Source organism: Oncorhynchus tshawytscha, linkage group LG01 (genome assembly GCF_018296145.1).
Source record: "Oncorhynchus tshawytscha isolate Ot180627B linkage group LG01, Otsh_v2.0, whole genome shotgun sequence".
NCBI classification, from domain to species: domain Eukaryota; kingdom Metazoa; phylum Chordata; class Actinopteri; order Salmoniformes; family Salmonidae; genus Oncorhynchus; species Oncorhynchus tshawytscha.
This window is the reverse complement of record NC_056429.1, coordinates 51065200-51086628: the sequence shown is the minus strand read 5'-3', so window position 1 is coordinate 51086628 and position 21429 is coordinate 51065200. Positions and strand designations below refer to the sequence as shown.

General features: G+C 41.8%; 1 protein-coding gene across 2 annotated transcripts; it reads right to left on the bottom strand.

The window, feature by feature from the left end:
• Positions 1-4899: 4899 nt before the first annotated feature.
• Positions 4900-20918, bottom strand: LOC112252812 (poly(rC)-binding protein 3-like). Of its 2 annotated transcripts, XM_024424443.1 has the most exons (13): positions 20772-20918; positions 14532-14597; positions 13360-13476; positions 13163-13219; positions 12430-12546; positions 12152-12283; positions 11407-11535; positions 10913-11008; positions 8974-9015; positions 8430-8505; positions 7715-7767; positions 7186-7355; positions 4900-6179 (listed from the first exon to the last, which is right to left on the bottom strand). In XM_024424443.1, the coding sequence occupies exons 3-13, from the start codon at positions 13435-13437 to the stop codon at positions 5819-5821; spliced, it is 1311 nt and encodes a 436-aa protein (XP_024280211.1). In that variant the 5' UTR covers positions 13438-13476; positions 14532-14597; positions 20772-20918; the 3' UTR covers positions 4900-5818. The 2 variants fall into 2 exon arrangements, with proteins under 2 accessions (XP_024280211.1, XP_024280219.1); XM_024424451.1 differs by lacking the exon at positions 13360-13476.
• Between the last annotated feature and the right edge of the window lie 511 nt (positions 20919-21429).

Below are 21429 nucleotides of genomic sequence, written 5' to 3'. Positions count from 1 at the left end.
TCTACGTTGGCACTTTTTTTGGTATGAGTGACAAAAAAAATATTAGGGTCCTTACGTCACATATTCATTTTTTCAGTGAAATGGGAGCGCCGATTTGACCACTAGGAGGGGTATAGCTTCTCTGTAGAGAATTAATGAGTGAACTCTGAGAAGACGCTCAGATTAACCAATTAAGATTGATTTTAGTATCCTGTTTAATCTTTAATCTTTCTCTGTGTAATGTTTTACGACTGTAATTTAATTGAGCTGATATGAGAAATACATGGTGAACTGAGAGTGTGCCCAGATGAATCAATCCTATAGTCTAATAGCACGCACCCACGCACGCACGCACACACACACACACACACACACACACACACACATACACACACACACACACACGCACGTAAACTCAACAAAAAATAAATGTCCCTTTTTCAGGACCCTGTCTTTCAAAGATAATTCGTAAAAATCAAAATAACTTCACAGATCTTCATTGTAAAGTGTTTAAACACTGTTTCCCATGCTTGTTCAATGAAACATAAACAATTAATGATCATGCACCTGTGGAATGGTGTTAAGACACTAACAGTTTACAGACAGTAGTCAATTAAGGTCACAGTTATGAAACCTTAGGACACTAAAGAGGCCTTTCTACTGACTCTGAAAAACACCAAAAGAAAGATGCCCAGGGTCCCTGCTCATCTGTGTGAATGTGCCTTAGGCATGCTGCAAGGAGGCATGAGGACTGCAGATATGGCCAGGGCAATAAATTGCAATGTCTGTACTGTAAGACGCCTAAGACAGCGCTACCTGGAGACAGGATGGACAGCTGATCGTCCTCGCAGTGGCAGACCACGTGTAACAACACCTGCACAGGATCGGTACATCCGAACATCACACCTGCGGGACAGGTACAGGATGGCAACAACAACTGCCTGAGTTACACCAGGAACGCACAATCCCTCCATCAGTGCTCAGACTGTCCGCAATAGGCTGAGAGAGGCTGGACTGAGGGCTTGTAGGCCTGTTCTAAGGCAGGTCCTCACCAGACATCACCCGCAACAACGTTGCCTATGGGCACAAACCCACCGTCGCTGACCAGACAGGGCTGGCAAAAAGTGCTCTTCACTGACGAATCACGTTTTTTTCTCACCAGGGGTGATGGTCGGATTTGCGTATATTGCCGAAGGAATGAGCGTTACACCTAGGCCTGTACTCTGGAGCGGGATCGATTTGGAGTCTGGGGCGGTCTGGGGCGGTGTTTCACAGCATGTCATGCTCTGGGGCGGTGTGTCACAGAGACTGCAGGAAATCTCAATGCTGTGCATTACAGAGAAGACATTCTCCTCCCTCATGTGGTACCCTTCCTGCAGGCTCATCCTGACATGACCCTCCAGCATGACAATGCCACCAGCCATACTGCTCCTTCTGTGCGTGATTTCCTGCAAGACAGAAATGTCAGTGTTCTGCCATGGCCAGCGAAGAGCCCGGATCTCAATCCCATTGAGCACGTCTGGGACCTGTTGGATCGGAGGGTGAGGGCTAGGGCCATTCCCCCCAGAAATGTCCGGGAACTTGCAGGTGCCTTGGTGGAAGAGAGTGGTAATTTCCCACAGCAAGAACTGGCAAATCTGGTGAAGTCCATGAGGAGGAGATGCACTGCAGTACTTAATGCAGCTGGTGGCCACACCAGATACTGACTGTTACTTTTGATTTTGACCCCCCTTTGTTCAGGGACACGTTATTCCATTTCTGTTAGTCACATTTCTGTGGAACTTGTTCAGTTTATGTCTCAGTTGTTGAATCTTGTTATGTTCATACAAATATTTACACATGTTGAGTTTGCTGAAAATAAACGCAGTTGACAGTGAGAGGACGTTTATTTTTGTTTTTAGTTTACATACACATACACACACAAACATCCCTCATAAACTTCAGGACTCCTTACCCTTTTCCATGAGAAAATAATATAATTTATAAAGCTTTCCAGGACCATAATTAAGCCCTTTGGTCTATGTCTTACTCCATGGTCATTGTCTGAAAATCTAGGCAACTAACTGAGTGAGTATGGCGATATGCAGCACTGCAGAGTGATTTGCCCTTAAAATGCTTTTCATTCTCGATACTGTGTGTACTGCATTAATATAATTGATTATTTAGAGTAATTCAGTGTCTCTTCCCTTTTCCCTGTGACAGGGTGATAGGGGAAATCATTAATATAGCATTAAGCAAGAATCTGTGAACTCCTAACTGCCCAGGGACACAGCACAGCACACTGTTGGCAGTTGGCTGCTGCATTTACACTTCATCCAAAGGTTGAAATGGCTTCACTCACTGTCATTACATTTCCATCCCCTATTAACTATTGATTATCACCAACAGCATTTTAGACCTGAATGGAAATAATACACTATTTGGACATGAGAAACATTGTTGAATATTGAGTTGATGTTTTGGGTTAAGCCAAGTTCATCTAAATGTTTTATTATTTAAAACAGTTTGCCCACTTTTTGTAGCTTAAAGGTACAGTGTATCATTTGACAGAAAGCAATATTAGTTCATAGGAAACTAGGGTTTTAGACTAGGGTATTGACAGACGGAAGATTTGTGATGTGATTTGTGACCAACCACAAAACAAGATTGAACAACTGATGCAATAAATAGCACACAACAGTCATACAAACATATCGATCAACAGAGATTTCACCAGCGAGACTACAGACTACTCTAATCAAGGTTTGCATATCTAAACATGCTCCAAACTTAACTATAACTGCATTAGACTTTGTATGGTATGATCAGGATAACTATTATGACAAACTCTAGCCGTGGTATAACAGTCTTGTAAACTCCATATACTGAATGCTGTCATGCAACTCTGTACAATTTCCCCCATAGGAATACTAGATATAAATAGGGTTAGTTCCTAGAAAAAGGTTATTTTGACAAAAATAACAGACTTTAGTGTACAATAAATTATTGAAAAAGAATCTAGCAAAGTGGAAAGGTATTTGTGGACTCAATTACCATACCATATCAGAATTCTGTCTCACTCTTCATGTGAATGAGAAAGATATACTGTGCAGAGGGTATCATAGATATTCCCCTCCCTTGGATTTCTTCACATTTTATTGTGTTACAAAGTGGGACTAAAATAGGTTTAATTATACTTTTTTTGTCAATGATCTCAGTAAATGTCAAAGTGGGGAAAAAAATCTACAATTTTGACAAAATTAATGAAGTATTCACCCCCCCACCCTGTGATTTCAGCTGTGAGTCTTCTTGGGTTAATCTTTGCCAATGTCAAGCACACCCATATCAATCCATTTTCGATCAAATGTATTTATAAAGCCTGTTTTACATCAGCAGATGTCACAGAGTTCTTATTAAGAAACCCAGCCTTAAACCAGAAACCCAGCCTAAAAACAGAAACCCAGCCTAAAACCAGAAACCCAGCCTAAAAACAGCAAGCAATGCAGATGTTTTAATTTTTTAATTTTAATTTTACCTTTATTTAACCAGGCAAGTCAGTTAAGAACACATTCTTATTTTCAATGACGGCCTAGGAACAGTGGGTTAACTGCCTGTTCATGGGCAGAACGACAGATTTGTACCTTGTCACCTCAGGGGTTTGAACTCACAACCTTCCGGTTGCTAGTCCAACGCTCTAACCACTAGTCTACCCTGCCGCCCCACCGCCCACGATGTAGAGGCACGGGGGCTAGGAAAAACTCCCTAGAAAGGCAGGAACCCAGAAAGGAAAGTGGAACCCGGCTATGAGGGGTTGCCAGTCCTTTTCTGGATGTGCCGGGTGGAGATTGTAAGAGTACATGGCCATTAAGGCCCATACCATGATGCAGCCACCACCATGCTTGAAAATAAGGAGGCAGTTACTCAGTGATGTGTTGTGTTGGATTTGCCCCAAACATAAGGCTTTGCATTTAGGCCAAAAAGTGTGTGTTTCCTTGCAGTATAACTTTAGTGCCTTGTTGCATACAGGATGCATGTTTTGGAATATATTTTATTCTGTATATTTCTATTCTTCTTTTCACTCATTCAGGTCATTATTGTAGCATAACTACAATGTTGTTGATCCATCCTCAGTTTTCTCCCATCACAGCCATTGAACTCTGTAGCTGTTTTAAAATCACCATTGGCCTCATTGTGTCATCCCTCAGCAGTTTCCTCCTTGTCCTGCATCTCAGTTCAGAAGGACAACTGTATCTGTGCTGTGTCTGGGTGGTTTAATACATCATCCACAGCATAATTATTAATAGGACCTTTCTTAAAGAGATATTCAATGTCTGATGTGTTATTGTTACCCATCTACCAATCACTTCCCTTCTTTTTTTTTGTTGTTGTTGACTTTTAACCCTTTAAGAGGCTTTCGAAAAGCTCCCTGGTCTTTGTAGTTGAATCTGTGCTTGAAATTCAAAACTTGACTGAGGGATCTTACAGATGTTGTATGTATTGGGGACAGAGGAAGGGTTAGTCATTCAAGTCAACAGCTATTATTTCACACAAAGTCCATGTGTAACTTACTATGTGATTTGTTAAGTCACGTGTTTACTCCTAAACTAATTTAGGCTTGCCTAAACAAAAGGGTGAATACTTGTGCAACTAAAATATTTTAGTTATTACATTTTTATTAACTTGTAAACGTTTGTATAATGGTATTTTCACCTTTATGGAGTATTTTGTTGTTTAGATCAATTACAAAAAAGTCACAATAAAATCCATTTCAATCCCACTTTGTAACACAACAAAATGTGAAAAAAATCCAAGGGGGGTGAATACTTATGATACCCACTGTATCAAAACAAGAATTATTCAAATTCAGGGTAACCTAACCTCAAGTGTGTGAATTGTTTAATTTTGCTGCACAATAAAACAAATAGAAAATACCCATTTGTATTCACAAAAGGCTCAATTTATTTAAAATACATTATGTACGTTGTCATAAATATAATAAATTGGAATAGCTCATCAACAAAACTAAGGGTAGACCCTAATTAAAAACACAAGCATAAACATAACGTTGTTACAATATTGTGCTGCATCAATCACATACACTGAGAGCAGAGTAGAATATGAATTGGACTGTAGAGTTCTGTTCTCTTGGACTTCAGTTCTAAGAAAACCAAGTGACAAAAACAGCACTATAGGAGTTAGTTAGGACAGTCCCACTCTACAGGATTCTTGTGTATTGTCAAAGCCACAAGAATCCAATATGGCTTCATGGTAATCCTTTCAGCACTGCATATGCAACAACAACACTACAGAACACCCAAGCCTGTTACCACTGACGAGAGCCTATTGGAGGAGATGAGGAAATATGACAGCGGAATAGAGTGGAACATACCTTGTTACAGTAAACATCACAGTAATAACGACTTTATAAAACAAGTAACCCTACCAATGGTATGCAGCTGCTACAGCGTCAATTCCTGTTTGAAACTGGACTTTTCCTAAGAACATCATTGGTCAACTACTTACATTGATACCAAACAAAGTACAGTACATTCTATCTGAGGAAATTGTTATATTGGAAGTATCAGCTGTTTCTGTGCATCACATACTGTAAGCCTGATAAATGGCTGTGTATTCTTATGTATGTTCAGATACACTAGGAGGTATTTAACTTCACTTACAGTTGCAAACAATTATACTGATACACTAAAGTAGCTGAATGTCAGGTTTCATTATCAGTAGAGATATCCTTAATCATACAGTCAATATAACTTAATCATGCTTTGCAACAGGGAACAAGTGTAATGCAGTACTGACCCCAAACACATTTTTGGATGGGGGATTCAATTCTTATCCCATTAAGTCAATATGGGGCAAATTTCTGGCGGTCAGATTTTTTCATGCCAGCAGTAGGTACTTTAGTGCTGTAAGGGGATAGACCTTGTGGAAGGCCTGAGGCAGCTGCTGGGTGCATAGCCAGCATAGGGAGCGTTTTCATGCCAAGTAGACTGGAAACGGGGACAGCATAGTGCTGGGTGGAGATAGACTGTAAGGTGGAGGGGGAGTGCATGTTCATGGTGCCAGGGACTTGGGTAGTGGCAGCCATGACAGCCATAGAGGTTGGTGTGGAGACAGTGGGAACAGACTGAGAGAAGCTCATGTTGTTGAGGTCAACAGGTGATGCAGAGGAAGCAGCATGCATGGTGTATTTAGCCATCTCTAAGCTGTAAACAGATACAGGGAAGGTAGTCATTTTTTGGAGAGGATCGGGTGGGGAGAAAATGGGTAGGATTCAGCAAAGGTGTTGAAGAGAGGCATATCCAAAGAAAGGAGGAAAGAGAATGGGCAAAGCATTGGAGGAGAGTGAAAAATAGGGGGGAAAAAAATAATTAAATGAAGAATGTTATGTGTTAAAAGCAGAATTAATAAGACAAAAGGGTTTTCATGCTTTTGTGATTATGGATCAGTTGATTGTATGTAGACCCCAAGGCACTAAGATTAGATGTAATGCTTTTCCAAAAAACAAAACATCCTTTCATCATGTCAACATTGTTTGTTTGACTATCTTGTCTGTTGTTAGACTGTCTTGTCTGTTATTTGATTATCTTGTCTGTTAGACTATCTTGTCTGTTATTTGATTATCTTGTCTGTTAGACTATATTGTCTGTTGTTTGATTATATCTTGTCTGTTGTTTGGTTATATCTTCTGTTGTTTGACTATCTCGTCTGTTGTTTGACTATCTCGTCTGTTGTTTGACTATCTTGTCTGTTATTTGATTATCTTGTCTGTTAGACGATATTGTCTGTTGTTTGATTATATCTTGTCTGTTGTTTGATTATATCTTCTGTTGTTTGACTATCTCGTCTGTTGTTTGACTATCTCGTCTGTTGTTTGACTATCTTGTCTGTTGTTTGACTATCTTGTCTGTCGTTTGACTATCTTGTCGTTGTTTGACTATCTTGTCGTTGTTTGACTATCTTGTCTGTGGTTTGACTATCTCGTCTGTTGTTTGACTATCTCGTCTGTTGTTTGACTATCTTGTCTGTTGTTTGACTATCTTGTCTGTCGTTTGACTATCTTGTCTGTCGTTTGACTATCTTGTCGTTGTTTGACTATCTTGTCTGTTTTTCTCCTCTATTGTCAGCTGTATCTTGTCAGTTGTCTGTCATGTAGTGCATTATTGGTCACAACTCCCAACTGACCTGTTAGAGGTAGTGAAGCAGTTTTACCTGGCATTGATGAGGTAGTGTGCCACATTGATGCTGGTCGGAGAGCCTATGATCGTGACTTGGCGCATGGGCGATCCGTCCGTTGCACTGGCTATCTTAATGTGAGCTCCTGACACCTGGCGAATCTCATTGACCTTGCTGCCGTGTCTGCCAATTATGGAGCCAATAAGCTGAGGGAAAGATTGGAAAGTGAAAATGAAAAGATGTGTCATGCATGTTGCTCGTGCATTATCAGTCCAATTAAAATATCTACATCCTCCATAATGTTATCTCCCCAATTGGAATATCTGACATTTTCCTTGCCAATTTGGACATCTGACTATTTTATTTCTCTCAGTTTGGAAACATGTCTACCTAAAAGATAAGAATAGAACATAATGTAGAGAGATAGCATTCAGTTGGCTTACATTTCGGGAAAACAACCATTTCAGCTGTCATTCTCATTTTAGAGCAGCGAAACTGGTGCCTAAAAGAATGTGATCTATATGACGTACATTGTATGATACTGATGAGACTGAGCAAAACTTACTTCATTGGGTATTGCCAGCTCCTGAGAACTGGTGGGGACAGAGGCACCCATTCCTGCAGAGTAGGACATAGCATGGTAACGACAGTGCTACATCGTTTCCATATGCACTGAATAAAATGGCATTGTATGCTATGTCTGATGCCTGAGGCATCACATTCATGAACTATTTGGCAACTGTAAACAATTCAGGTCATATTGCATGCATTTCTAACATGAAACTATAACATGATACCACAAAAAAAAGAGCAAAGTTCCTTAATACATTATTAATAGACCTTAGCATTACAATCTGGGAATTTTTCATTTTGAAGTGCATCATTTTTTTGTTGTTGCAATACCCTGTCAGGCAATAATTCTCCCTGTTTGAATGTTGTGTTATTTCAATTTGCTTGCTTGTTTGTTGTGGGGTAGAATACGTGGGGGTGGTATAGGTCAGGATTGGTATGGAGGGTGTAAGAAACAGAGGAGAATCATTGCCAAGGTCAAGGAGAGGGGTCTGTAAGTTGTAGGCTACCACTTCATATAGAAAGGGCTCCATCTTTTCAGACATACAGTAGAACATAACCATGTCAAATAATGGAAAGAAGATGTGCTCCTTCCAGAAGCAGAAGAGGGTTTTTGATTGGTGTGATGAGCACAGCAGGACAGAGAGTGGAAGAAAGAGGACAAAGAGAGAGGGATAGATGGACTTCCCCAGGGAGCCTTGGGTACGTACCAGGGAAGGTAGGGTTGCTCTGCCCAAGGGAAGGGAGGGGGATATGCTGCATAGCCAACTGGTGAAGCTTGGTCAACTGCAGGGTAGGAAGGAAGTTAGAACTAACCAATCAAACTGGATTATTTCAGAGGAGATGACAGATGACCATACAGAACCAATCTGAAGTTCAAACACAGAGTTCAAAGTGTGTGTTAATTTGGTGAAGAATTTGACGAGGGTCATCAGAATCCTGCTGGCTTGTCATGGAAGTGATTTGATTTGTCATTATTACATGTGGTATTTCTATGAGTAAGAAGGGCCAAGCCATCATTAGTTTTGCTTTATGGTCCCTGTCTTTGCTGACACTCTTTTGAAACAAAGCACGCTGCTATGTTAGTGTTAGTAAAGACTACAGTACAGGAAAGTGCTAGTGTTTCATCCTTGCTAGTGGGTGCCCTGAGGGCATAGTGTTGGCTTGGAAGGTGGTGGTGGTGGTGGTGGTGGTGGTGGTGGGCAGGAGTGGGTCATTGGGGTGGGTGTTACTGGATCAGACAAATACACTTACATCTTGATGTGGAAAAGCATACTGTCCTTGAATTGTGAAAGCCTGAAAAAAATGGGATACAATATTGATTGGGTTACTATAACTGTTTGAACATTTTTACACTCTTGTCCCTTTTTGATTATTTTCATAAGAGTTGCAACACGTGAGAATTGAATGTAGCTTCTATGCTGCTTTATTCACATCCCCGAAATCTGTAAGACCTTTAAAAAATGTCCCATGCTTTTATCTACTACCTCCATGGTTCGATCCACCTAATTTAATCTAAAAGAAAATCCATTCGTTTTTTTTTTTTTTTAAATGTGAAAGGTCACAATGGATTTTGCTACATGTAAGACGAGAGTGCATAATGCACAATGTTACATGACAAAGTTGGAGGTTTAAGCGTCATATTTGTCTAGCATTGATGCACATCAGTACGTTGCCGTTATTTGTAAAGGGAAGATGGGCTTACTAACAGCTGTGTACTTCCATGACAGATCTGACCAGGGGCAATAGATGTTTCAGTCAACTGGCTGTAGCAGCAATTTCTCCTCATCTGGCCACTCACAATCTACAAATAGTGGTGAGATGTCTTTATATGCAGATTCTTCCCTCTAGTGGTGAAAGATACCCTGGTTGATGTTTGGCTTGTGCATTGTGTTTCACTTCAGAATTACATTTCATAACTTGATTACTCTGAATTGAAAAAGGCCAGGAAAATGCAGAATCTGCATTTTAATTGGAAAAACAGGAAATGCAATGAATTTCCATGTAATTCCAAGAATGAGGGCCCTGTCAGGCAACTCCCAAGTGGCGCAGTGGTCTAAGGCACTGAGTCGCAGTGCTAGAGGTTCTGGGTTCGAGTCCAGGCGACCTTGAGACCCAGGGGGCGGCGCACAATTGGCCCAGCATCGTTAGGGCCTTGTCCCATTGCGCACTAGTGACTCCTGTGGTGGGCCTGGCGCAGTGCACGCTGACATGATTGCCAGGTGTATGGTGTTTCCTCTGACACATTGGTGCTTCTGGGTTAAGTGGGTTGATGGCAAGAAGCAGTGCTTGGGTTGTGTTTCGGAGGATGCATGGCTCTCGACCTTCGCCTCTCCCGAGTCTGTACGGGAGTTGCAGCAATGAGACAAGACTACCAAAAGGATACCATGAAAAGGGGGGTAAAAAACATTTGCAAAAAAAGTTTGCATTTTTACCAGAGCTCATTTTTATTCACATATTTAATTACTAGCAGGTATGTTAATTAATGTACAATAACAACATTATGTGGCTAGTAGCTGTCCTTCCAGCCTTCCACAGAGTTAGAAGACCAAATGTGAATTCATTTATCGTCATATAACAGGTTAATTTTCAAGGAATTCATTAGCATGGAGACATACATTAACATTTCTAATGGAAGTGACCTATCCTCATAACTATGCAGAATGCCTTGAACATGGTGTCTTTTTTAACAAGGTGATCGACAATGTCCTGAACATAACGTCATCACCCTTAGAAAGATATTTGATCATATACATTTACATTTTACATTTTCGTCATTTAGCAGACACTCTTAGTCAGAGCGACTTACAAGTTAGTGCAATCATCTTACGATAGCTAGGTGAGACAACCACATATATCAGTCATAGTAAGTACATTTTTCCTCAACAAAGCAGCTATCAGCAGAGTCAAGTGTTAGTTCACGAAAGGCAAAAAGGAGGGGTGTGATGGGGGGGTGCTGTGGTATTATTTAAGATACTTTTTGAAGAGGTAGGGTTTCAGATGTTTTTGGAAGATGGGCAGGTCCTAGCTTTAGGGGGAAGCTGATTCCACCATCGGGGTGCAAGGACAGAGAAGGACACTTGCCATCACTTGCCAATCATTAGTGCCAAAGGGCTGATGTGTGTGGGTTTTTTTTTTACCTTACTGTTTTGTATTAAAGTGTCACTTTTGTATACGCACAAATGGTACTCACTTGTGAGGCATGTTGTTGTTGCTGTTGAAATAATGGATGGCCAGCTCCAGGCATGGTCTTGGGGCGATATGGGATTGTTGCTCCTTTGGGCGGTGACTGAAGACATGAACAAACAACAAACAGCAATGGCTGATTGGACAAACACATCACTATCAACAACAGGTTTCATTTTTTTATTTAACCTTTATTTAATTAGGCAAGTCAGTTAAGAACAAATTCTTATTTACAATGACGGCCTACCCGGGCCAAACCCTCCCCTAACCCGGACGACGCTGAGCCAACTGTGCGCCACCCTATGGGGCAGGTAGTGAGATTGCATTGTTTCTTAGATTACTTTGATATCAATTGGTCTGATATGTCTGTAGCCTCTATTATTATGGTGTGAACCTGAGTTAAATACCATAATTATGGAGCCTATAGCCATTTCAGGTCTGACCAAACAGCTAATTGGATGCTATAATAATACTGTATGTTAATTGTATTGGCATGATTACCTCCAGCATGACAGAGCAGATGTGTCTGACACACTGTGTGATGGCCTGAGGAGTGCCTGAGATAGTGACAGCTCTCTCAGTGGATTCCGGCAGCATGTCCCCTGCCACCTGCACCTGAGCACCTGTGGTCTGGACATAACATACAATAGGAGTCAATTACAGAGATAGGGAATTACTTGTCAAAAGATTACATAGGCCATGAGATCATATATTATTAATATATTACAAATATATTGTATAATTGTACAATGTCTGATATTTATATTTGACATGCACAACGTTCATGTTGTACAAATTAGTCTCTTGTGACAGACTGCTGGACAGCGCACACAAGATTTGGTTCTGTGTTCCAAGATTATGTCAACATAAATATTTGACATCTAATTATTCGGAGAGTGCAATCCTGCTCATTGTTCATTTACTGTGTTTACAATGAAGATTCAGCACCCCATTCCGTCGATGAATACATTATTTGGAGTGAGCACATTGTTTGGTACTCCACACTTATCAGTCTCCGTGAATAGTGTTGTGTGGTGCTGTTGCGTCATTGTAATTAATACACCTGAGGCTGTTTCATTGGGTGATTGAAAGGTTAGGATGGGATCACCAGATATGAGCTGTATAAACAACTCCTAAAGTCATGAGTTGGCTATACAGCTCAAACAGATCTGGGAGCAGTCTAAATCAAATGAGCCCCCGCTGGACAAATGTAAATGAGAGATGCTTGAGGCCTAGCTTCTTTTACCTCTCGGATCTCCTTGATCTTGGAGCCTCCTTTACCTATCAAGGAGCCACATTGACTGCCTGGGAACACAAGGCGGAGTGTCACTGGAGGATGGCTTGTTACAGTGCTGTTTGTCATTGCAGCTGTAATGTCCTGAAATAGAGGTTTAGACAACAGTTTTTAAGGTTATCAAAAAATAGGGGTCTGATCTCAGAAATTATATCATGAGCTTTTGTACTGTATCATTCATTGAAGTCAATGGAAGATTTGAGTAACATGGTACCAGAGTATTTTGTTACCTCCTCAAACTTCTCAGCGATCATAGAGAAAGCTCTGAAGATGCCCTCTGTTGGTCCTGTGATGGTAACAATCCTCTCTGGAGAAGATCCCTCTGAAATGTTGATGCGAGCGCCACTCTGGAAACACTCACAGAGTTTTAGGTGAGTCGTGTAAAACATACACTTTATTCCAGAAAGCAAGGCATACACTGTATTCCAGAAAGCAAGGCATACACTTTATTCCAGAAAGCAAGGCATACACTGTATTCCAGAAAGCAAGGCATACACTGTATTCCAGAAAGCAAGGCATACACTGTATTCCAGAAAGCAAGGCATACACTGTATTCCAGAAAGGCATACACTGTATTCCAGCATACACTGTATTCCAGAAAGCAAGGCATACACTGTATTCCAGAAAGCAAGGCATACACTTTATTCCAGAAAGCAAGGCATACACTGTATTCCAGAAAGCAAGGCATACACTGTATTCCAGAAAGCAAGGCATACACTGTATTCCAGAAAGCAAGGCATACACTTTATTCCAGAAAGCAAGGCATACACTTTATTCCAGAAAGCAAGGCATACACTGTATTCCAGAAAGCAAGGCATACACTGTATTCCAGAAAGCAAGGCATACACTGTATTCCAGAAAGCAAGGCATACACTTTATTCCAATTCTATTGACATTTTATTTCCTTTCTATTGAAAAAATATATATATATTTTTTAATAACAGTTGTAAGGATTAGACTTACCTCCTCTCTCATCTTTTTGACGGTTTCCCCTTTCTTTCCAATTATGCTGCCCACTTCCTGTTAATGAGACACCCAAAAATGTAGCATCAACATTTCTAAGCCTTAAATCAATAACAATCATAAAAAATAATGTGATCTGACAATCAGAATAATGTAAAAGAAGAGGGATATGTTGTAATGATGAGACGTGCGTTTACCTTCCCATGCATGAGAAGCCGAAACGTGAGGGTAACATTCAGCCCCCCCCCTGAGGCCCCATCTTCCTTGTCAGACATATTCACACTTATCAACGGACTAGACACTCATACAACACTCTGTAGACAAAAACAGGGACCCAATTCACATGAAACTGGCATAGTCAATAGATTTTGTTCAGTCGGTCATAACATGAGATAAGAATTCAAAAGCCCTGCACGACCCTTGAAATGTATCCAATATAACAGGCAGTCAATAAAACTCTAATGGAAAGGCTTTCCCAGAATTAATCAGACAATTCATTTGTCATTTTACAATGAAAGAGTTTTCCCTATAATGCCGTTGACTTTGGTTTTGACGTCAAGTTTTTCACCACATATGAACTCAAAAGTGAAATCCAAGCCTCCAGAGTGAAATGTGCCCATATACCGGTAAGCATGCATGGTAACCTATTTCTTTATCATTAGCCCGATGATACAAGGCTGATCATTATCCTGTTTTAGCGGTTGATAGTTGCTACTGGGTAAAATTAGCTTTGCCCCTGGTGTGATGCTCACATGGGACTCCCTCATTAGTTCCAGCTAAACAGAACATATGTGACTCTTCTTTGATTATACAAAAAGGAACTGCTTGAGTCCTACAGGGCAGAAGATCAAGTGATGTCTGTGTGACTGTCTCTAACATGACCCTGCCAATATCACACTGTGGGAGAACAATGTCCCACTGTTCGCATGTAACATTCATCCTATACCCAAAACCACAGAGGAATGTCTCTGAATATAACACAGACAGAAGTAGGACACTCAACATGGACATACATGCTACTTGGTGAGGGTGAATGCAGCGGTCTAAGGCACTGCATCTCAGTACTAGAGGCGTCACGACAGACACCCTGGTTCGAATCCAGGCTGTATTACAACCGGCCGGTGATTGGGATTCCCATAGGGCGGCGCACAATTGGCCCAGCATCGTCCCGGTTTAGCCGGTGTAGGCAGTCAATGTAAATAAGAATTTGTTCTTAACTGAACAGAATCATTTTTTCCACAAACCAAAATTATTTCAAATATTTCCCAAGGCTACAACAATGCTCTAAATATAACTGTATTTGTCACTTATGTATCTTACAAAGTGTGTATGACTCATGCATGATGTTTGACCCCACTCAGATACTTACATAGTTAAATAGAATCTCTACGCATACACCAATTGATGAAGACACAGCTTTGCCGCCATGCCACACCTAAAAAAGGCATGGAAGCAACAAGGATTACACACAAGGATGATCATGAGTAAAATAATGTTTGAGTTTGACAATAACATCCCACTGGGCACAGAGATCAGTTTAACATCTAGTTTGGATTTACATTTGGTTGAGTTGTCAACTAATGTGAATTCAACGTGGAATCAACAAAAAAATGTAATTGTCATTGGAATTAGGTTAAAGGTTGGGTGAAAAAATATGAAATTCCCTTACGTTGATGACTTTTTGCAAATCAATCAGTTTCCACATTGATTCAATGACATCACATACATTTTTGGAAGTTGAAATTACGTGGAAACCACGTTGATTCAACCAATTTTGCCCAGTGGGATATTATCACATTCACACAGCATATATTTGTTTCATTACAATTGCTTCAATATTCAGAATAATTACCCAATAAAATGTTTTTTTTTTAAGGGTCCTCAACTTCCTGCTTGTGAACAAGGACAATTGGAGAGCTAGGTCAAGCCTGGGTCAATTCCCAGCAAGCAATGCAAAAATCTACACACATTCCATTGTTGCAAATACCAGACAAGGGCCATTTAAAAAATAATATACTATCGTTGCAAATAACAATATTAGGAATCCAAAAAGTTGTTGAGCAGCCAGCAGGGTAACGGTGCCTTCGGAAAGTATTCACTTGTACTTTTCCCTCATCAATCTGCACACAATACCCAATAATAACAAAGCAAAAACTGGTTTATAGAAATGTTTGCTAATTTATTAAAAATAAAAAACTGAAATATCACATTTACGTATGTATTCAGACCCTTTACTCAGTACTTTGTTGAAGCAACTATGGCAGCAGTTAAAGCCTTGAGTCTTCTTGGGTATGACGCTACAAGCTTGGCACACCTGTATTTGGGTGTTTCTCCCATTCTTCTCCTGTGATCCTCTCAAGCTCTGTCAGATTGGATGGGGAATGCTGCTGCACAGCTATTTTTGGGTCTCTCCAGAGATGCTTGATCGGGTTCAAGTCCGGGCTCTGGCTGGGGCACTCAAGGACATTCAGAGACTTGTCCCGAAGCCACTCCTGTGTTGTCTTGACTGTGTGCTTAGGGTCGTTGTCCTATTGGAAGGTGAACCTTCACCACAGTCTGAGGTCCTGAGCACTCTGGAGCAGGTTTTCATCAAGGATCTTCCTGTACTTTGCTCCGTTCGTCTTTGCCTCGATCCTGACTAGTCTCCCAGTCCCTGCCGCTGAAAAAAGAAAAACATCCCCACAGCAGGATGCTGCCACCATCATCCTTCACCGTAGGGAGGGTGCCAGGTTTCCGCCAAATAGTTAAATATTGGTTTCATCAGACCATAGAATCTTGCTTCTCATGGTCTGAGAGTCTTTAGGTGACTTTTGGCAAACTCCAAGCGGGCTGTCATGTGCCTTTTACTGAAGAGTGGCTTTCGTCTGGCCACTCTACCATAAAGGCCTAATTGGTGGAGTGCTGCAGAGATCGCTGTCCTTCTGGAAGGTTCTCCCATCTCCATAGAGGAACTCTAGAGCTCTGTCAGAGTGACCATCAGGTTCTTGATCACCTCCCTGACCAAGGCCCTTCTCCCCCGATTGCTTAGTTTGGCCGGGCAGCCAGCTCCAGGAAGAGTCTTGGTAGTTCCAAACTTCTTCCATTAAAGAATGATGGAGGCCACTGTGTTCTTGGGGACCTTCAATGCTGCAGAAATATTTTGGTACCCTTCCCGAGATCTGTGCCTCGACACAATCCTGTCTCGGAGCTCTACAGACAATTCCTTCGACCTCATGGCTTGTTCTGAAATGTGCTGTCAACTGTGGGACCTTATATAGACAGGTGTGTGCCTCCAAATCATGTCCAATCAATTTACCACAGGTGGATTCCGATCAAGTTGTAGAAGCATTCAATTTCGAGTCTCTTAGTAAAGGGTCTGAATACTTATGTAAATAAGGTATTTTTGTTTTTTATTTTTTATAAATTTTCAAAAATGTCTAAAAACCTGTTTTCGCTTTGTCATTATGCGGTATTGTGTGTAGATTGCTGAGGAAATTGTTTTATTTAATCCCTTTAGAATAAGGCTGTAACGTGTCAAATGTGGAAAAAGTCAAGGGGTCTGGATACCTTCCGAATGCACTGTATATATGGCCTAACAAGAGTGATTCCCTTCTCTGTGTAATTTTAAGGTACTGTAAATGCATCCAACAAACAGCAACATCCCAGCCTAATCCTATAGGCCAGGATTTGTTTGGTTAATGCTTAAGACCCTTCTGACCCATTTCTTTCACCTCTAGCATGTCAGCACCCACTCACTACTTTAGAACAAAACACTGACACAAAACAGCAGCCATAAACATGATTTACAGATTATCTCATATTTCAATCATTCATGCTTTTCCCAAACAACAACAAACAAACATGTGCAGTGACCACGGGTTTTAATAACAATTTCATATTTGTGAGCAAAATTCAATTACGCTTCAGTGTTCACATGTACTCTTGACTAACTCTTATCTTGAGAACAAAATCGATATTGAATGTGATCTTTGATACTCATGAAATAGTCATTTCTGGAAGATATTTATCATAAGAAAAATGACTTTGTTCAGAGACTGTGTTGTGGCCCGCGCCCTAATTGTGCGTTATAGGGGCTAAATACTGTTCTGTAACATCGGAGTATATTAAAACCTTCCTCTCACATCATGCAACGAGATTAGGCCAATCTAAGCTTGGGGATAAAATAAATGTTTTCCTGGTATACAAGGGCATAGAACATTGGCAAACATATTTATACTTAAAACCACAATTTTTTACCTAAAGCCTCACTTTTATATTAGTTTCGTCACTAAAATACAGTTCTGTAAATAAAATGAAATACTGCATGGAATAAAATGGAACAAAACCGTCTCTGACGCTTGTCGGACGTGGCAGGGCTTGAAAACCATTACGGACTACAAAGGGAATCCCAGACACAAGCTGCCCAGTAACACGAGCCTAGCAGATGAGCTAAATACCTTTTATATTCACTTTGAGGCAAGCAACACACTGAAGCAGGCGTTCTGTGTGATAATGCTCTCAGTAGTCGATGTGAACAAAACGTTATTTTTTTGTGTGTGTATTTTCACCCCAATTTCATGGTATCCAATCAGTAGTTACAGTCTTGTCTCATCGCTGCAACTCCCGTACGGATTTGGGAGAGGCGAAACACAACCCAACCAAACCAAACCGCACTGCTTCTTGACACAATGCCCGCTTAACCTGGAAGCCAGCCGCACCAATGTATCGGAGGAAACACCATACACCTGACGACCATGTCTGCGCCCGGCCCACCACAGGAGTCGCTAGTGAGCGATAGGACAAGGATATCCCTGCTGGCCAAACCCTCCCCTAACCCGGACGATGTTGGGCCAGGTGTGCGCCACCCCATGGGTGTCCCGGTCACGGCCGGCTGCGACAGAGACAGGACTCGAACCCATAATCTCTAGCAGCACAGCGAGCACTGTGATGCAGTGCCTTAGACCACTGTGCCACTCGGGAGGCCCCCTGAACAAAACCTTCAAACAGGTCAACATTCACAAAGCCGCTGGGCCAGACGAATTACCAGGACGTGTACTCAAAGCATGCGTGGACCAACTGTCAAGTGGCTTCACTGACATTTTCAACCTCTCCCTGACCAAGTCTGTAATACCAACATGTTTCAAGCAGACCACCAATAGTCCCTGTGCCCAAGAACACAAAGGCAACCTGCCTAAATGTCTATAGACCTGTAGCACTCACGTCCGTAGCCATGAAGTGCTTTGAAAGGTTGGTAATGGTTCACATCAACACCATTATCCCAGTAACCCTAGACCCACTCCAATCTGCATATCACCCCAAACAGATCCACAGATTACGCAATCTCTATTGCACTCCACACTGCCCTTTCCCACCTGGACAAAAGGAACACTTATGTAAGAATGCTGTTCATAGCATTCAACACCATAGTACCCTGAAAGCTCATCACTAAGCTAAGGATCCTGGGACTAAACCCCTCCCTCTGTAACTAGATCCTGGATTTCCTGATGGGCCGCCCCCAGGTGGTGAGGGTAGGTAGCAACACATCTGCCACTCTGATCCTCAACACTGGAGCTCCCCAGGGGTACGTGCTCAGTCCCCTCCTGTACTGCCTGTTCACCGACGGCTGTATGGCCAGGCACAACTCCAACACCATCATTAAGTTTGCAGACGACACAACAGTGGTAGGCCTGACCACCAACAACGACGAGACAGCCTATAGGGAGGAAGTCAGAGACCTGGCCGGGTGGTGCCAGAATAACAACCTATCCCTCAACGTAACCAAGACTAAGGAGATAATTGTGGACTACAGGAAATGGAGAACCGAGCACGCCCCAATTCTCATCGACGGGGCTGTAGTGGAGCAGGTTGAGAGCTTCAAGTTCATTGGTGTCCACATCAACAACAAACTTGAATGGTCCAAACACACCAAGACAGTCGTGAAGAGGGCATGACGAAGCCTATTCCCCCTCGAAACTAAAAAGATTCGGCATGGGTCCTGAGATCCTCAAAAGGATCTACAGCTGCAACATCAAGAGCATCCTGAGTGGTTGCATCACTGCCTGGTACGGCAATTGCTCGGCATCTGACTGCAAGGCACTACAGAGGGTAGTGCGTACGGCCCAGTACATCACTGGGGCTAAGCTGCCTGCCATCCAGGACCTCTACACCAGGCGGTGTCAGAGGCCTAAAAATTTTCAAAGACCCCAGCCACAGACTGTTTTCTCTTTTACCTCATGGCAAGCCAGTTTACCAGTTTATACCACCAAGCTATAAGACTCCTGAACAGTTAATCAAATGGCTACCCGGATTATTTGCCATGTGTGCCCCCCCATCCCCTCTTTTACGCTGCTGCTACTCTCTGTTTATCATATATGCATAGTCACTTTAACTATACATTCATATACATACTACCTCAACTGGGCTGACCAACCAGTGCTCCCATACATTGGCTAACCAGGCTATCTGCATTGTGTCCCACCCACCAACCCCTCTTTTACGCCACTGCTACTCTCTGTTCATCATATATGCATAGTCACTTTAACCATATCTACATGTACATACTACCTCAGTCAGCCTGAATTATATGTAGCCTCGCTACTTTTAAAGCCTTGCTACTGTATATAGCCTGTCTTTTTACTGTTGTTTTATTTCTTTACCTACCTACTGTTCACCTAATACCTTTTTTGCACTATTGGTTAGAGCCTGTAAGTAAGCATTTCACTGTAAGTTTGTATTCAGCGTACGTGACAAATAAACTTTGATTTGATTTGAACTGCTCGGCATCTGACCGTAAGGCGCTACAGAGGGTAGTGCGAACGGCCCAGTACATCACTGGGGCCAAGCTTCCTGCCATCCAGGACCTATATAATAGGCGGTGTCAGAGGAAAGCCCATAAAATTGGCAGAGACTCCAGTCACCCAAGTTATAGACTGTTTTCTAGGACCAAAAGGCTCCTCAACAGCTTCTACCCCCAAGAAATTAGACTGCTGAACAATTCATCAAAATTGCCCCCTCTTGTACACTGCTGCTACTCGCAGTTTGTTTGTTACCTATGCATAGTCACTTCGCCCTCACCTACATGTACAGATTACCTCAACTAGCCTCAACCCCTGCACACTGACTCGGTACCGGTGCCACCTGTATTTAGCCTCGTTATTGTTATTCTTATTGTGTTACTTTTTATTATTACTTTTTTATTGTAGCCTACTTGGTAAATATTTTCTTCTTCTTGAACTGCACTGTTGGTTTAACGGCGTGTAAAGTAAGCATTTCGCGGTAAAGTCTATACTTGTTGTATTCGGCGCATGTGGCAAATAAAGTTTGATTTTGATTTGAATTTAACAATATATATAGAAACTCAATGACACGGGTAGCTAAGTATGTGTCAACTCAGGGAAGCCGGCTATTGTAAGTCTACTTCACAGAACTCAAGATAAGAGGGCAATTTATTTGTAAATCGTTAAAAGAACAGGGGATTAAAGTCTACGGTTGAGTAAGACTACTGTAGTTTTCTTCTTTGCAATATTATTACCAAGGGAAACATAACGTATCTGAAAGCCTAAATCCTCTGTTAGCCCCATTGGTTGAGGGGCCTGTAATGTGACAAGAACTATTAGTATTAAACACTAACCTGCTGTTTTAGTATAAATATTAGTTCCTCTTCCTCGTCTCTCCAGAATGAGTAGTCCTCTAGTTTTACAGTCGTAGTTAAATGTTTGACCCCATTTGTTGTCAGTTATTGCACAGAGAATCGACAGATGGCTATCTGTGCCCCTAGACTGGCTGGAGTGAGGTTGGCTTTGCTATTTGTCCGTCCCCGAGTTTATCCCTAGATAATCCCCTACAGAGGGCAAAATAACCTGCATCTCTCCATTTCAGTGGCACATGAGAGGTGTTGCTCTGTGGAAAGATCCACCAGCTGCTGAGGCCTGATGGCAGGGCAAATTGGCTCCTCTGCAGGACACTGTCCAGAGAGAGCTATGGTTATAGTGTCTGCATGGGTTATGTTTAGAGAGACATCCATAATGTCTTCATGGGATGCTTTACCCTTACTCTTACCCCTCCCCCACATCAAGCCCTTACAACCCATAATGAGGCCATAATGGATACAATGCAGCCCTTCTGCCCATAGAGCTGCATTCAGCTGAGCCACCAAATTGTGAAGGGAAATGAATCAGCGAAGCATAAGTGGCATATTTAATTACTGCTCACTGCATGGTAAGGAGACAATAATGGCCTCTGCGAATTCCTCATGTCACTTGCTTCCAGACCACGTGCTTTGGCCTCCA

Coding starts and splice junctions, on each gene's coding strand:
- LOC112252812 (XM_024424443.1), bottom strand. CDS start 13,437: ATGTCTGACAAGGAAGATGGGGCCTCAGGGGGGGGGCTGAATGTTACC. Junction 13,220..13,359: donor GGCTTCTCATGCATGGGAAG/GTAAACGCACGT, acceptor TCTCATTAACAG/GAAGTGGGCAGCATAATTGG. Junction 11,009..11,406: donor TCTGCTCTGTCATGCTGGAG/GTAATCATGCCA, acceptor TCATGTCTTCAG/TCACCGCCCAAAGGAGCAAC.